The 18831-nt window shown below is 42.0% G+C and overlaps 1 protein-coding gene across 1 annotated transcript in view; it reads right to left on the reverse strand.

The window, feature by feature from the left end:
• LOC109866618 (polypeptide N-acetylgalactosaminyltransferase 14-like) overlaps nt 1–18831 on the reverse strand; it is a 115038-nt gene that overhangs the window by 91711 nt on the left and 4496 nt on the right. Inside the window, exon 2 of the mRNA XM_020455376.2 lies at nt 4926–5095. Within this exon, the coding sequence (XP_020310965.1) occupies nt 4926–5095 (170 nt within the window). The remainder of the gene's footprint in view (nt 1–4925; nt 5096–18831) is intronic.

Genomic DNA, 18831 nt, shown 5'->3' on the forward strand with positions numbered 1-18831 from the left:
CACACACACACACACACACACACACACACACACACACACACACACACACACACACACACACACACACACACACACACACACACACACACACACACACACACACACACACATATATATAGACACCCACATAACCACACACACACACACATTCCCACACATGTCCTATCTCTCCGCAGGGAGACCTGAAAGATGAAAGAGGGAGTGAGACAAGTGGTTGTCTTGTAAGCGATGGAGCGATACAATGGTTGACAGACAGGTAGAAGCCAGGTCAATGTGTGGAAAAGCCTGAGGCTCCGTGTGACGGACCCGATCAATGAGACAAGAAGGAACGGCTTTCTATCCTAGCCTCATCAGCAACAACCAACCATCCAAAAAGCTTGAGTGCAATACCTGGGGCAAAGGTGAACTTTAACTCTCAATTTGGCTCTTCCAACTGGATCTTGGCTAACCATAAGCAGTTCGATTTGTGCTCAAAGTACATGTTTATAGGTCACAAAATGCAAATAACCGAATCTGCGGAAAACTCTCCATTTGTATCCAAAAGATACTATCTGGTTAGTTGAGCCAAAGGGGTAAGTTGAGCCACCCTTGTTTAACTTCTTGGATATAGGGGGCGCTATTTTAATTTTTGGATGAAAAGATGCTCGACTATGCATATAATTGACAGCTTTGGAAAGAAAACACTCTGACGTTTCCAAAACGGCAAAATTATTGTCTGTGAGCGCCACAGAACTGATGTTACAGAAAAACCCCAGATAAAAGTCCAATCAGGAAGTGCCGCATTTTTTAAAATCGCCTCATGCCAATGACTCCTTATATGGCTGTGAAGGAGCTAGGAGCCAGCTTACGTTTTCCACGTTTTCCCCAAGGTGTCTGCAGCATTGTGACGTATTTGTAGGCATATCATTGGAAGATTGACCATAAGAGACTACATCTACCAGGTAGTCGCTTGGTGTCCTCCGTCGCAATTATTGCGTAATCTCCAGCTGCAGTATTTTTCCGTTTGCTTCTGATGAGAAGCCAACTGCCACCACTGATAGATTATCGAATAGATATGTGAAAAACACCTTGAGGATTGATTCTAAACAACGTTTGCCATGTTTCTGTCAATATTATGGAGCTAATTTTGGAAAAAAGTTTGGCGTTGTAAGTGACTGCATTTTCCGGTCTTTTTCTTAGCCAAACGTGATGAACAAAACGGAGCTATTTCGTCTACACAAATAATATTTTTGGAAAAAATGTACATTTGCTATCTAACTAAGAGTCTCGTCATTGAAAACATCCGAAGTTCTTCAAAGGTAAATGATTTTATTTGAATGCTTTTCTTGTTTTTGTGAAAATGTTGCCTGCTGAATGCTAGGCTTAATGCTATGCTAGGCTATCAATACTCTTACACAAATGCTTGTGTAGCTTTGGTTGAAAAGCATATTTTGAAAATCTGAGATGACAGTGTTGTTAACAAAAGGCTAAGCTTGTGTTTCAATATATTTATTTCATTTCATTTGCGATTTTCATGAATAGGAAACGTTGCGTTATGGTAATGAGCTTGAGGCTATGATTACGCTCCCGGATACAGGATTGCTCGACGCTAGAGGTTAAAGGAAACCATACACAAAATTATTAATTTGTCCAAATATTTAGGAAGAGGTCATCATTTCATAGAGTCTGTGATGGAAGAAAACACATGGAAAAATTGGGAAGCAGGTTAGGTCCAAAAAACTGATTTTCACCAAGTCAAATTAATTTATTGTGTTAGAAGTTTCAAGATGCTTGACTTTATCTAAACCAAAGTAGATACTTTTAAGGTTGTTCTATACATCAGTTGGGATCTCTATAAGGTCTTAAACACATAGCATGAAAGTGCATCCTTGTAACTGTGTGGGCTAATATAGTCCAAATGTTAGCCTTGGGTAAGTTGAACCAATGACCATGGGGTAAGTTGAATCAAAAGTCAATGGCAAGTTGAGCAAATTTGAGCCCAATTGAGCAAGTTGAGCAAATTGAATTGTTTTCTTCTCAGGCGTAATGCAAGGCATTATTTTTGGTATATGAGGTAACAGCAGGGCCAGGCCTATGTTAAAAGTGTTGAAAAAGTACTGCAGTGCCAGCTGTGCCACCAGAGACTCTGGGTTCGCGCCCAGGCTCTGTCGTAACCGGCCGCGACCGGGAGGTCTGTGGGGCGACGCACAATTGGCCTAGCGTCATCCGGGTTAGGGAGGGCTTGGCCGGTAGGATGCGCGCTGTGTTAAGAAGCAGTGCGGCTTAGTTGGGTTGTGTATCGGAGGACGCATGACCTTCAACCTTCATCTCTCCCGAGCCCGTACGGGAGTTGTAGCGATGAGACAAGATAGAAGCTACTAAAACAATTGGATACCACGAAATTGGGGAGAAAAAGTGTGTTAAAGTGTTGAAAAAGTACAAAGTGTTTGTAAGGTATTAAGTCTGTGTTAAAAGATGCTTAAAGGTGCAATATGCAGAAATCACTCTGCCATTTCCTGGTTGAAAAATTCGAATAGTTTGCCTAATATCAGTTTATGTAACAAAACAAGCAATGCATACTGTAGATAATCATTGTACCATCTAAACCGCTGTGAAATATATTTTTAATTACCAAAGCTATTGTATTTTCATAAAACCTACAATACCTAAAGTAAAAGACACAAAAGTGAAACTTAAGAAAGGAAGCATAGAAAGTTGTGCCAAAAGACAAAGCTGCAATGTTTACATGAATTCTGATTATGTCCAGGGATACACAACATCCTGAAATATATGTAGATATCTTTGTTAGAGTTGAATACTATATTTCCCTTGACGGAGAAATGCTGAGTGTAAACAATGGCTCAACTTATCCCACTTTCCCCAAATGCAGTTTCCATGTTTAAACTTTCATGGATTTACAGTAATCTGGACGATCAAAAACAAAGCTGGTAGGCTGACCCAGATTGGGGTGTGCAGTTGTTCATTTGAAAATAGCTCATAGCTGTAAGCAACTTAGAGACATGTCATAAATTAGTAATTGCCCCATGTTCATCAACATTGCAGCAAATCGTTCTCCACCAGTAAAAATGCATGATAAAGATTTTTGAAGATCATTCACATACCCAACTAGGTAACTACAGTACAGGACAATTAGCTCAAACAAAATTAAAACGACATGCAAGACAATAAGTGTATGATAAAGATACACATCTCTCTTTCTCCTTTGTTTGGTCTGAGCAGATCACATTAATTACATAAACTGGTTTTTCTGCTGAAGCTAACAAGCAGGCGGTTCCTGAGGGCTGGAGACAAACACACCACTAAAAGTGAAAATCAATATAGGTCGTTCAATTCTCTCACCCTTCATTCCAGCATGGATGAATAGAAGCTGTGAGAGATGGGAGTATGGCTGAGAGGCGCATCAGTGTCCTTAACTGTCTACTAGGCAGGGAGCATTGCTGACATTGTCCCCAAATGATTCAATTTTCAGCAATCAAGATTTCCAAGAGTGTGCAAAGCTGTCATCAAGGCAAAGGGTGGCTACTTTGAAGAATCTCAAATCTAAAATATATTTTGATTTGTTTTACACTTATTTTGGTTACTACATGCTTCCATATGTGTTATTTCAGAGTTTTGATATCTTCCCTATTTCAATGTAGAAAATAGTAAAAAAATAAAGAAAAACCCTTGAATGAGTAGGTGTGTCCAAACTTTTGACTGGTACTGTATAACTGTCAAAATACAGAAATCATCCCCATATGATGCAAGATAGTTTTGGGGTGGAATTTTCAATTAAAAGCAAGCAGCTAAATAGTCCTGAAAACAGAATGAAAAAGAAGCTTAACATCACTGTCAAACGAAGTTGAAGTAGAGCATAGTGCTCTAAAATGAACATTTCATGCCAGCAGATTAGTCTGTGTAAAATAACACGATTGTCTCGCCTCCTAAGGGTTTTTGTATGTTAGTTAAACATTTCGAGAGTGTAGGCTCTGTCAGCATGATGCTCAACTGCTTTCATTCATGAAAACATCACACCAGTCAACAATTGAGTGTGGAAGTTGCCAAGTCTGTGTTTCTATGGTCAAAAATCATCCTATGATATTTGCAAACACGGTGTTTGATATTTTCCGCATCTGTATGTGTTCCACTATTATAGTAGCATCCCCTGTGTTCTTCTTATTTCCGGGGGAATCCGTCTTTGAGGGATTCATGTAGGGTTTGTTGCTTCATGGTATTTGAAACATCAGTCGTGCAGTGAGAGGAATTGAATGATATCCACTATAAGACTAATGGTCTTAGTCTAATTGGGAGTCTGCGAATAAAAGCAAACGTAATGGGGGTGGCAGGTAGCCTAGCGATTAAGAGCATTGGGTCAGTAACTGAAAGGTCGCAAGTTTGAATCCCCGAGCCGACTAAGTGAAAAATCTGTCTATGTGCTCTTAAGCAAGGCACTTAACCCTAATTGCTCCAGGGTCGCCGTCAATAATGGCTGATCCCTGGCCGTGACCATACTCTCCGAGGGTGTCTCAGGGGGAGTGGGATATGCTGAAAACTCATTTCCAAACCACACATAATACACACTTGTACATGTGTGAAATAGGACAAATGTAAGCACCCACCCACCAATGAAGTGGGGTGTTTTCACACAAACTGCAGCGTATGTGGCAATTATCTATGTCTATGCAGCTTGTAGCTGCTGCTACACAGATCAACTCCCTCTCATCTTCTAGAAACCATATCCGATGTGTGGAAACAAGCCATCATTAGCTCACACAGAAGCAGACACATGCAGCCCTGTTTGAAAGACAGGGTGATCTGGCATAATAAGCGCCATTAAGATGGAAATTACAAAATGCCTTCTCACACACTTAAACACACATACGAGTGTGCATGAAGGTACACACACATTAATGGGCTGTGTACGCATGCTGTGCTGTGTAGGTTACCTGTAATGGCGTGTGTCTCTGAGAACTCTGTTGCTGGGTATCCTCTCACTCTCTCTCTGGTTGAAGGCATACAGTTTGTACGGGTCCTGGCCTGGTTTCCAACGCCTGGCGTTGAGGTAGTTCTTCTCTTCAAACTCTTCCAGGAGGTCGTCCCATTCTGCCTCTGAGATCTGAAACAAACAAAAAATCCACTCATCACACAAACCCCACTGTAAACAACTTGCTGGGGTAGAGTTCACTTTAGAAACTGCAAGAACAGCAGCGTCCAACTGTGGAATTTGTGCTGTAAGCTGATGTTCAGCTTTTTTGCTTGACATGAAATGAGGTTTACACTGTCATAAACATAACAATTGATGGCAGCATTTTGGCAAGTCCCCATCCTCATAATAACTCTTCAACATAACGACAACAACCATAGAGACAAACAGGGTACGCAGACGATGCACACACACCTCTGAATTTGCTGGTGCAGAATCTGGAGGGCGTATCAATTCTAGTTTAATAAAACCCTCTTTTGTGCAGCGGCAGCAGATTGAAATCACCCATAAACTGGAGCCTCTTCCATATTTCCTGTTATTATTTTCTGTTTTGTTTTGCTGATGTGCCAGATTCTCCAGCTCCAGCCATTTGGGCTGATGGGAACCAGAGGTCTATACTCCCACCAGCCTGGATGATGCTGGTGATTAACAAGCTAGCAGGTTGCTAGTTTCTCCCCTGATGACAGTTTGAATGGAGCCTAATGAAAAATCCTCAACACGCACTCGCAAATACACACACGCACGCACATACCCACACACAAACACACTTATCCCACTGCAGGCCCACAGTAGAGGCAGGCAGGCAGCAGGGGGGGGGGGGGGGGGTTCTGGGTGAAGCCTTCATGTCCCCACAGCCTGCTGGGTAACAAAAGGCAGCCGACATTGTGACTGAAGGCCCATGAATCACTGCCTGCTGATGCTGAGTGATTAAATCTGATTTCCATGCAATGCGGCAGTGCCAGGGTAATTGTTGGCCTTCAAGACAATAACACAACCTACAATGTTCCCTGGCTTATGGCTTTTTGCATCAATACTCCAGAAACTTAATCCACCTCCAGGAAGGACCTGCTGGAGGTTGTGGCAAGGACTTGGCTCTCTGTTTTACAAATGATATTTTATCTTATTAAGCAGAACGACAGAATCGTGTAGTCCTCAGGTGAAACTCAGGGGAGATACAGCTAGCCTGAGGGAGCCGTACTGACGGGAATTCTACTAGGCTTTTCTTTTATGGTGCGCTTGTTTGTGTCTTTTACACCTGGCGAAGAGAATCTGCTCAAGGTCCTGTGGATTCATTATATTTACCAGACTTGTCTCCCTGAGCAATTTTATTGCATCTTACATGCCTTCTCAATATCTCTTCCTAACAGGGGCGGCAGGGTGGCCTAGTGGTTAGAGTGTTGGACTAGTAACCGGAAGGTTGCAAGTTCAAACCCCCGAGCTGTCGTTCTGCCCCTAGTTAACAGTGGGTTAACTGTTCCTAGGCCGTCATTGATAATAAGAATTTGTTCTTGACTGACTTACCTAGTTAAATAAATAAAAATTACACAAACAGACATTCAACAAATGACCTCTGGAAACAAGAATCATGCAATAATGTCAGAAAACAGCATTATCTTATTAAACAGCACAAAACAACCAAGGATCCTATTCATTTCTCTGACATGACTGGTGGCCTCACAATAGGAAGGGCAGTATTCATGTCAAACACAGGTGGATTAAATGGTAATGATATTTCTTTGCTCGTAAGAAGGATCATTTCAAGAGACAAAGCCATTGAGGGGACGATGCAGTAGATAGAAGGGGGTGGGGTTCGAAACTAAATGAGGCGATACAAGGGCACATGGCAATGACCACTGAGCCATGGGAAGGCAGCTCACATCAGCTCCTCTGTCTTAACTGGCCATGCTCATTTTTCCCAGAGGACACTGCTGGCCGGTGAGAGGGGACTGAGAAGAGAAGGGAGAGAACAGGGGACAGAGGACAGAGAAAAGAGAACGAGAACCCGGGAAGCGGCGAGAGAGGAAAGAGAACAGGGGAGATAGGGGGAGAAACAGGGGAGAAAGAGAATAGGGGAGATCCTAGAGGAGAGAGGACTACAGTGAAGGCGTGGGGAGAGATGTGGGGCGTCCTCCCCACATTAGGAGGACAGTAATGAGTCGTTAGGGTCCGCTATTTGTCCGTCCACCCGTGCGGTGGATGAATTCCCTCTTTCAAGGCCTTTTCAGTCTGGCGGGAGATGTCATGCCCTGCCACTTTATAAGAATCACAACAGCATCCTCCAAGCCGGTAATAGAGGTGGCTAATTGCAGATGTCTGTTTCTGAAGATAGACTGCTTAGCATGATAATGGCTACAGTGCAGCAGCATCCGTATAACTTAGACCAGATGTCTGGGAGGGTAAAACAGCCTGTTTCTTTATGTTATACATTTCCCACACTAAAAGTTGATGCAGTAAAAGGGGCTTATGTGTGCAATACTAGATGTTGAAATCGGTTAATCTCTACCTTTGTATGAAGTTATCTGAATGTATTAAAATGCAACTCCCCAAAAAGCTCCAGAAAAACATTGACACATCACCAATTAATCCTTTGCCTTTCAGAGTTTTTCTCAGAGTTACGATGGTTGACAGCTGAATCCACAGAGGAAATGCTAATCTGGTGCTCACATATTCACTTTGTCATCTCCAGCACAGTGCCACTGTCACCCCATGATGCCACCAATCTGGGGAAAGTTATTGTGTTTTATCAGGGAGGGAACATGGCCCAGGCAGCAAACAGAATTCAATTATAATTGGACAACATAGAAAATCTGCCTGCAAATCGATCTGTCACAACAAGGTTGAGCGGCTTGAGCCTCAATTTCAGAGCGCAATAAGTGCAAATCTCAACGGTCCCTAGCAGCCCACCAAAGGTCCTTTACTCAAGAAAGAACCGGGCGAGCCTCAAGATTGAAATTCCCCTGGGCTGCCAAGCAAGGCAAGTCCTCCAGAAATACCCCTGTCTTTGGTCCAGTCATCATCACTCTGCCTTTGCCTCCCCTCGGTTGTTAAGACAGGAAAGCCAGGCAGGCGGCCACCAGAGAGCCAGGTTTCATGTGGAGGATATTGCAGCCTAATTGGACATGATACCTTGGTGGAGGGAGAGAGGGAGGGAGTGAGGGAAGGAAGGAACGAGTGAGGGTTGGTAAGCTACACCGCGACAGAGTTGCGCGACATTTTAACCCCCAGCAGTTAGGGGTGCTCCCCAGACAGGGAAGTGTGTCTTAATGAGTTGTGGATGACAGAGGGAGCTGTAATTGGATCCTAATACCCCCCCCCCCTCCCCTGTGTCTCGGCATGTGTGTTTGTGTATGTTGGTCCTATTCCTAGACCCCTTAACTCAACCACCGCAACACGTCTTACCCAACAGAGATAACCAAAGGAAAACTGTAGCAGGGGGAATCTCATCATAGTCTGTCTATGGTCTTGGTGGTACCACAGGAGGTGCACATGCCTAGTTACAGTGTCAAAGCTATGGGGTAGTAATTGCACAGCCTCTTTGACTCCTAGCCAGGTAATGAGATTACCCCTAGCAGCTCATTTACAGATCTCTGTCTGTCTCGTCTCAGATGTGATGTTCAGGACTGCACAGCACACACACAGACAAAGACACACACACACACAGGGATATTATTAGAAGTCCACGTGGTGGTATAATTCAGAGCTGGGGGTCATAGCTCATAAACCAGCGAATGATAAAGTACAAATCAGTGCCAAGGCCGAGCTGGAGGACCAGACACCAATAACATTAAGAGGGTGTGGACACTCCAGCCCAATAACACACATCCTGCATGGTTAATTTATCCCTGAGACCGACAGGCTCATTTATCATCCCACTGGTCCACACATTAGGCCTAATGTCTCAGCCCTTTACACCATAATAATCATAATGTGTCATCATCTCCAATCTTCATTGTTGTTTCTCTGATGTCATCAGAGAGAGAGAGAGAGAGAGAGAGAGAGAGAGAGAGAGAGAGAGAGAGAGAGAGAGACGGAGAGAGACACACAGAGAGAGACACACAGGGAGAGACACACAGAGAGAGACACACAGAGAGAGACACAGAGAGAGATTGGTCATGTTTTTATTATTTTGGAACTGTGTGTTTACTGTTAAATAAGATTTTTGATTTCACTTTTGTTTATTATCTAGTTCACTTACTTTGGCAATGTTAACATATGTTTCCCATACCAAAAAAAAAACGTAAATTCGATTGAAACAATTGAGAGGGAGATATATCAAAGTGCCTGGGCATGGTGCATGGTGGGTAAATGATAGATGTGTGTTTGGTCCAATGTAGGTGTAGTTTCCGTCCCCCTGGGTATCACAGAAACAGTCAGTCATTATGACAGGCAGAGGCAGCCCTGACCTGTAGAATGTTAACACATCCCTCTTGCTGATGACAGCCCATTCATTTTTCAACTTCCAGGTCAGGGTTAGCACAGTGTGCCGAGGTGATTTCATAGGGAGGGAAAATGTTCTTCTGTGTGATGTGTTCTCGTCCCTGTACTGGAGGGTAAACAGAGAAATACAGAGGAGTATGGGTAGAGGCATTGGATTGTCAAATCTTGCTTACGCAACACAAAATACAATTCATTGGGTTTTTCATACAGTCGGTGTGACTAGAAAGCCTCATCTGTATCTGTGATTTATACAGTGTAGGCCAAAGTAATCCTCCTTCTCCTAGTCATTTACAAAATAGCCTGCAACACCCTACTCAACAAATTGGATGCAGTCTATCACAGTGCCATCCGTTTTGTCACCAAAGCCCCATATACTACCCACCACTGCGACCTGTATGCTCTAGTTGGCTGGCCCTCGCTTCATACTCGTCGCCAAACCCACTGGCTCCAGGTCATCTACAAGACCCTGCTAGGTAATGTCCCGCCTTATCTCAGCTCGCTGGTCACCATAGCTGCACCCACCGGAAGCACGAGCTCCAGCAGGTATATCTCACTTGTCACCCCCAAAGCCAATTCTTCCTTTGGCCGCCTCTCCTTCCAGTTCTCTGCTGCCAATGACTGGAACGAACGACAAAAATCTCTGAAACTGGAAACACTTATCTCCCTCACTAGCTTTAAGCACCAACTGTCAGAGCAGCTCACAGATCACTGCACCTGTACATAGCCAATCTATAAATAGCCCAAACAACTACCTCTTCCCCTACTGTATTTATTTATTTTGCTTCTTTGCACCCCAGTATTTCTACTTTGCACACTCATCTACTGTCGAATCTACCATTCCAGTGTTTTAATTGCTATATTGTATTTACTTCGCCACCATGGCCTATTTATTGCCTTTACCTCCCTTATCTCACCTCATTTGCTCACATTGTATATAGACTTATTTTTCTACTGTATTATTGACTGTATGTTTTGTTTATTCCATGTGTAACTCTGTGTTGTTTTATGTGTCGAACTGCTTTGCTTTATTTTGGCCAGGTCGCAATTGTAAATGAGAACTTGTTCTCAACTTGCCTACCTGGTTAAATAAAGGTGTTCTCAACTTGCCTACCTGGTTAAATAAAGGTGTTCTCAACTAGCCTACCTGGTTAAATAAAGGTGAAATCAAATCAATCAAATTAAAATCAATCAAATAAAAAGTCACTGCCTTTATCCCTGCCCTTGTCGAGGGCCACATTGATTCAAGGTGGAAAAACATGATACTTGGAAATGGTATCATTGCATCATCATCATGAATTGATCTAATAAATTGTACTTCGTTTGACTTCTGTTGTCCTTCTCTTCATTTCTTATTTGGTGCTACTGTAGCCAGTGTTTATTTAGCCCAACACTGCAGAGCAGGGGTGTGTCAATACTGGTGACAAGACTATCTTATAAAGGACGGAACACAATCAGGTAAATCAGCAGTCATCAACAAAGAGTGAAAAAAGGGACTTCTACAACGACCACCTTGGTTGTACCAATCTATCTCTGTCTAATGCTTTCTCTCTTTTTCAATGGGTAATGTTGGAATGGTGCTTGCCACAATACAGGGTGGAGAAAACACAGTCAGTCATATGAATCATTGCAGCAGTGGGAGGAGAGCAAGAGGACGTGATATTGGTCTGGCAGCTGTTACATGGAATTTGCTGTTTTCTGTGTGTGTGTGTGTGTGTGTGTGTGTGTGTGTGTGTGTGTGTGTGTGTGTGTGTGTGTGTGTGTGTGTGTGTGTGTGTGTGTGTGTGTGTGTGTGTGTGTGTGTGTGTGTGTGTGTGTGTGTGTGTGCGCGTGCGTGCGTGTTACATATACAGTTGAAGTCGTAAGTTTACATACACTTAGGTTGGAGTCATTAAAACTAATTTTTCAACCATTCCACAAATTTCTTGTTAACAAACTATAGTTTTGGCAAGTCGGTCAGGACATCTACTTTGTGCATGACACAAGTAATTTTTCCAACAATTGTTTACAGACAGATTATTTCACTTATAACTCACTGTATCACAATTCCAGTGGGTCAGAAGTTTACATACACTCAGTTGACTGTGCCTTTAAACAGCTTGGAAAATTCCAGAAAATTATGTCATGGCTTTAGAAGCTTCTGATAGGCTAATTGACATCATTTGAGTCAATTGGAGGTGTACCTGTGGATGTATTTCAAGGCCTACCTTCAAACTCAGTGCCTCTTTGCTTGACACCATGGGAAAATCAAAAGAAATTAGCCAAGACCAAGACAGAAAAAAAATTGTAGACCTCCACAAGTCTGGTTCATCCTTGGGAGCAATTTCCAAACGCCTGAAGGTACCACGTTCATCTGTACAGATGATGAACGTACTTTGGTGCGAAAAGTGCAAATCAATCCCAGAACAACAGCAAAGTACCTTGTGAAGATGCTGGAGGAAACAGGTACAAAAGTATCTATATCCACAGTAAAACGAGTCCTATATCGACATAACCTGAAAGGTCGCTCAGCAAGGAAGAAGCCACTGCTCCAAAACCGCCATAAAAAAGCCAGACTACGGTTTGCATTCATTCTCTCTACTATTATTCTGACATTTCACATTCTTAAAATAAAGTGGTGATCCTAACCGACATAAGACACTGAATTTTTACTAGGATTAAATGTCAGGAATTGTGAAAAACTGAGTTTAAATGTATTTGGCTAAGGTGTATGTAAACTTCTGACTTCAACTGTATGTGTCAAAAGCATGTCTAAATGTGGCAGGAGGTCAAGTATAAAGCAAAGCAAACATAAATAGGCTATTTGAGTGCTCCCTGAGCAGGCCTCCTTTCCGGGAACAGACAAGTGCTTTTTATCGCCAACGCACACACATTATAGCTATTTACACGTATCCATCATACCTTGTACCAAAGCATAATGGCATTCGAACATCCAACGGTTCCCTACATATAATATAAATAGCTCTCTCAGTCCCATGTCTCAATTCCCATGCAAATCAAATGGGTGAGTAGAAAGTGAATCATTTGTTTGTCATTTCATTTTGTCACTGTAGCAGTGGAAACCCGTATCTCCGGGGCTAAGTGGGTCTAGTTCCAACATGCTGAAGAAGTGGAGCAACAAAAAAAAAATCAACAACCGCATTTGAGGTACACAGCACTGGAAGCGATTTTGATCAATCGCATCTAAACCATACTGTATGAAAGCTGAGCCGGCTGATGTTTCTATTAAATATTCACTTTGATTCCCTTTTTGCTTTTCTGCATTTGGCGTCTGGAGAAAGCAACCTCTCCATTTTTTTTACCAGCATAAACACACCAAATGTGTTTGTCAGAGAGTTTGACTTTTGCCTCTTTTGATCACTGAGGCACTGGGGTTTAGCAGGCCTACTAAGGTTCTGTGTTCTGGTTGACAACTTGTTGACTTTGCCATGATTGGCTGCTGCATGTGGTCCACTTGAAATGAATGGAAATAGAAATTGGATGTATGGAGTGCAGACTTCTTACAGAAATACCATACTAATAAGTGAGTCATTTCTAACTGGTAACCCTGTGGGTGACTCCACTCCAGGGCAGGATGTACAGTATATAATGGTCCCTGTGCTGCATTTCAAGCTGAATAGGCACCTAAGAGGCTACTTGAATCTAATTTTGTTAAGTTTAGAAAATCTATTTGGGGAGGGGGACATTGCGAACACAGCTGAATATCTGAGAGCCATACAACATGTTCTCCTTTACTAAGGTCAAGAAAATGAAAAAACAATAAAAGCGCATCAAGGTTTCTATGGTAGAAATTCTCTCCCTGTTGCTGCCTGTGCTGCCACTGCCACCCAGGCTCCAAATAGAATTATAGAGCATGTCTTTCAAGCTGGGGGGACAATAAAGCAACAGAAAATTCCAGGTGACCCCCCCCCCCCCCCTTCCAGCAGGCTTCAGAAGAACATCAGTGGTGAGATTATCAAAGCGGCTGCGGGCAACAGACCGAAAAACTAATAACTGGGGCGCTTCCTTGCCGGACACAGGTCTCTGAGTGTTATTTTGGTAGCTGGGAGAGAAATTGTCTGAAAGGCAATAAGCTGAATAGCCCCCCATATTAACTAAATTCACACAAATGTGCCAGCACCCAGGCATCAAGGTGTATAGACTTTGTGTGCCTCTAAATCCTTTTCATTACAACCTCAGATTCAGGCAGTGTTTGAGCTGAGCCTGAGTTGAGAGAAATCTGCTGGGCTTTCATAAAGTTAGAAGAAATATCCATATTTTTTCACTCTGGGAAAAAAAAACTGTTGATCACACAAAAGTAAAATGTTCCTATTCAGCAATCCAATTGGTAACACTTTTTCCTCTATACAAGAGAGATGTAATAAACTATCATTTTTTACATGGCTATATACTGTGTATATACATTCTTAATCATCAAACAAACAACAACAATCCCTGAAGGTGAATTTCATTTTTCATTTTCTCTTAGCTTTAGTCTCAGGTTTGATTCATGTGTGAGGCCATCTACATGAATCATATATGATGTAACTCTGCTCACAGACACACTATGAAAGCTCAATGTGTGACAGCGAACACTGCAGATTCTCAGCTCTAAAGCCGTCCACTTAACGGCACCCATTTCTCAGGGAAATACCAAACGTGACAAGTTAGTTTATTCCCTTTCACTTAGGTGTGTGATCCCTCTCCACTGTCAACATCTTCCTCACTGACTCCGGTTGAAATCAGACTCTTTCACGTCAATGACTTCAAACAAAAAGAAGGTGGTACGTTCTCTTCTCTAAATGGTTTTATTTGCTCTTTGTCACTATTCTGTCTTTAGAACGTCACTCGCTCTGGCTAGCGCATTGAGAAATAGCTCTAGCAGCACTGACTAAATAAGATTGATGCCTCAATCGTTGGGAGATAAAGGTGAAAATTACAAATGTGCAGCAAAAGCAGACATTTTCTAGGGAGAGCGAAAAACACATTGGTTACAACTGACAGCCCATTTAGAATAAATGTATATAATTTTTCCATAGTCTAGACAGAATCCCATCAGCCCTGTTTGAATGTTTCAGCATTTCAGCAGCAGCAGTGTTGTGCCATTACAATGCTGTATGGGTGGGAAAGTTATTATCAAGCAGGCAATATATATGTGTGTGTGTGTGTGTGTGTGTGTGTGTGTGTGTGTGTGTGTGTGTGTGTGTGTGTGTGTGTGTGTGTGTGTGTGTGTGTGTGTGTGTGTGTGTGTGTGTGTGTGTGTGTGTGTGTGTGTGAGGATGGTATGATTTATTGATCTGCTCCTCATAATAGGGGGAATAACTCCTCCGGGCATGGTAATGACTGCAAAACAGCCCTATCACAGCACTTAGCTAAGAGTAACAGTCTAACAGCCTCTGCTAAGGCAATTTCTTTCAATATCAAACTGGGAATAGCAAAATGATTAACACATATTAAATGAGGCGTGCTACTGTTTTTCTCTTTAACAGGAGATGGGTTTTGGGTAACACTTTGAGAGTAAATAATAAAAAGGACACTGCATATTTTGCTAAGTGTTTGAGTGTTTTCATAGTTCCTTCAGTCGATCCCATCCTGCTTGCCTAAGGCTTACAATAACACTCACTTTTTACACTTACTGTGCAAACACCACGTCAGAGAAAATGAAAGACCTTGTGCACAAGGACAGTGCCTCCTTTCAATGGCTACTCTATAACCACAAATACTCGCTCCCTTCAAGATGACTCAATATCCCATAGTTTGACTCCATCCACAGTAATCCTAGCACATTCATATAATACCTACTGTACCAATCCTGAAGATGTGGTGCGGCAATCCTTACATGTAAAACATATTCATTCCCAGCTTCAGTCCTTTTAATCCTCAGAACTCATTTTATTTATCCCTCGTTGCTCTACTAGCAATGGGAAAAATAACAAAAATTCAATTTCATACGAGGTAGAAATGTGTCATTCCAATCATGTGGACGAGAGCATTCGGGAGTCATTGGCATTATGATACAAAAGCGGAACACTGTGATTGGAACATCTGTCTTGTTTGTTCACCAGGTGAGAGTTACATTGGGAACAGACATGACATGAGAAATAACAGAGTTGTTGAGAGCTGGAGGAATGTAAGGTAGGTAAGGTAAGGTTATTTTATGACATAGAGGGAAAAATAGAAGAACCCAGTATGGCTGAGAAAAACACACGCCGTGTCTATGAGAATTGTTCTCCTGAAAACAATCATTGTGTGCTATACATCCTACGAGTCATTTAAGTTTACAGTACAACTTAAAAACATAATAATGACCCAATTATCCTAAGGTTACATAGTAGTTAGATTCCCCACACACAGCTCCAGGCGAGTCTCAACCACATGCCAAGCACCGTACAAACTTAAGCTTCAGAAAAGTGTGCTGCTGAAATGCCACACAAAAAGACGCATAATAAAAGCCTAGCGGCAGACAACTGATTCAGAAAAGAAAAGTATATCGTTGGGGATGAAAAGGCTGAGCGAGATCCCCTATGGGATCTGTGCTTTGTGCTGCACAAGCTTCCTCTGCAGAACAGCTCCCAATCTGCATCAGGAATAGCTCAAAGACCCCCAAAAGACAGAGCTTGAGGGGGAAGAGAAACTGCTGTGTTCTTCAAAGGAAGGATGAATCCATGCTCTGCTATAGATATCCTTAGGCAGTCTGCAGCTTTCATTGTTCACAAAGCAGCTAGGTAAACAAACCTACATGGTCTTCTGAGGTAGATGGGAGGGGTTGAGGGTAGCTGAAGGATGGGACTAAAAACAAACAAAAGATAGCTATTGTAAAATATACAGTGTCTGTAAAATGCATATAGTACGTATATACTATATTATGGAAGTAGAAGTCTAAGTGTTGTTGTCCATTAGTTTACTCCAATTAGGGGAGGGGTGGTAGGGTTACAGGAAAATAATAAAGGAAAATATTTGTTTTTAAGTATATATTTTATATATACAGTACCAGTCAAAAGTTTGGACACAGCTACTCAATTCAAGAGTTTTCCTTTATTTTTTACTATTTTCTACATTGTAGAATAATAGTGAAAACATCAAAACTATGAAATAACACATTAGGAATCATGTAGTAACCAAAAAGGTTATAAACAAATCAAAATACATTTTATATTTGAGATTCTACAAAGTAGCCAACTTTGCCTTGACGACAGCTTTGGACACTCTTGGCATTCTCTCAAACCAGCTTCATGAGGTAGTCACCTGAAATGCATTTCAATTAACATGTTAAAGTGTGCCATGTTCAAGGTTCATTTATGGAATTTCTTTCCTTTTTAATGTGTTTGTGCCGTGACTTCCGCCGAAGTCGGTTCCTCTCCTTGTTCGGGCGGCGCTCGGCGGTCTTCTAACCATCATCAATCCACTTTTCATTTTCCATTTGTTTTGTCTTGTCTTCTCACACACCTGGTCTTAATATCCCTCATTACATGTTGTGTATTACATGTTGTGTACCTTCCATGTCTTTGTGCGGAAGTGTTTATTGTAAGTGCATGTGCACATTTTCTCTGGTGCGCGATGGGTTTTGTACCCATTTGTTTATTGTTCTGGTTTCCGGTGCTTTTATGAATAAAACTGCCCCGTTGATTACCCAGTTTTGCTCTCCTGCGCCTGACTTCCCTGTTGCCAGGTACGCACTCCCTTACAGTTTGAGCCAAATAGTTGTGTTAACAACCTAGGGGCGGTAAAAGACCAAGTCCATATTACGGCAAGAACAGCTTAAATAAGCAAAAGAGAAATGACAGTCCATCATTACTTTAAGACATGAAGGTAAGTCAATATGGAACATTTCAAGAACTTTGAAAGTTTCTTCAAGTACAGTCTCAAAAACCATCAAGCGATATGATGAAACTGGCTCTCATGATGACAGCCACAGGAAAGGAAGACCCAGATTACCTCTGCTGCAGAGGATAAGTTCCTTAGAGTTACCAGTCTCAGAAATTGCAGCCCAAATAAATGCTTCAGAGTTCAAGTAACAGACACATCTCAACATCAACTGTTCAGAGGAGACTGTGTCAATCAGGCCTTTGTGGTCTAATTGCTGCAAAGAAACCACTACTAAAGAACACCAATAAGAAGAAGAGACAAAATACGAGCAATGGACATTAGACCGGTGGATATCTGTCCTTTGGTCTGATGAGTCCAAATGTTAGATTTTTGGTTCCAACCGCAGTGTCTTTGTGAGACGCAGAGTAGGTGAACGGGTGATCTCCACATGTGTGGTTCCCACCGTGAAGCATGGAGAAGGAGGTTTGATGGTGCTTTGCTGGTGACACTGTCAGTGATTTATTTAGAATTCAAGGCACACTTAACCAGCATAGCTACCACAACATTCTGCAGTGATACGCCATCCCATCTGGTTTGCGCTTAGTGGGACTATTATTTGTTTTTCAACAGAACTATGACCCATAACACACCTCCAGGCTGTGTAAGGGCTATTTGATCAAGAAGGAGAGTGATGGAGTGCTGTGTCAGATGACCTGGCCTCCACAACCCAATTAGGATGAGTTGGACCTCAGAGTGAAGGAAAAGCAGCCAACAAGTGCTCAGCATATGTGGGAACTCCTTCAAGATGGTTGGAAAAGTAATCCTCATGAAGCTGGTTCAGAGAATGCCAAGAGTGTTTAAAGCTGTCATCAAGGAAAAGGGTGGCTACTTTGAAGAATCTCAAATATAAATATATTTTGATTTATTTAGTTGGTTATTACATGATTTCATATGTGTTATTTCCTAGTTTTGATGTCATCTATTATTCTGCAATGTAGAAAATAGTAAAAAGAAAGAAAAACCGTGGAATAAGTAGGTGTGTCCAAACTTTTGACTGGTACTGTATATTTAACATAAATATATATGGGGGACTGGAAATGATACAGACATTTACATTAATGGAAGTCACACTCTATCTGCAGTATTAAAGCTGATCTACCCCCTGACAAAATGTAATACAAAAATAAACTACGTGGTGAGAGTACACTGAGTGGGAATATTGCATTTGCATTTGAATGACAGATACCCACAATGTATGTTTTATTATCTGTGCAGCAGCATTTCCCACAGACTACCCATTTTTCTGGTCTGCTTACTCTACAAATAATTTCTTCCAGGTCTTCAACCCATAACTCAGCGTCTTGAAAATATTTTTGATTTATTTCAATGTTTTACCCAACGTTGAAACTCATCAGCATGACCATTCCAACTTGAAACTTTACTCCAGAAACCCAAACACCATCTCAGACTAAAACATACTTGTCACGACTTCGGCCGAAGTTGGTCCCTCTCCTTCTTCGGGCGGTGTTCGGCGGTCGACGTCACCGGCTTTCTCGACACCACCGATCTATGTTTCATTTTCGTTTTGTTTTGTCTTGATCATACACACCTGGTTTCTATTCCATTAAATATGTTCCTTAATTAACCCT

Source organism: Oncorhynchus kisutch, linkage group LG21 (assembly GCF_002021735.2).
Source record: "Oncorhynchus kisutch isolate 150728-3 linkage group LG21, Okis_V2, whole genome shotgun sequence".
NCBI lineage: Eukaryota > Metazoa > Chordata > Actinopteri > Salmoniformes > Salmonidae > Oncorhynchus > Oncorhynchus kisutch.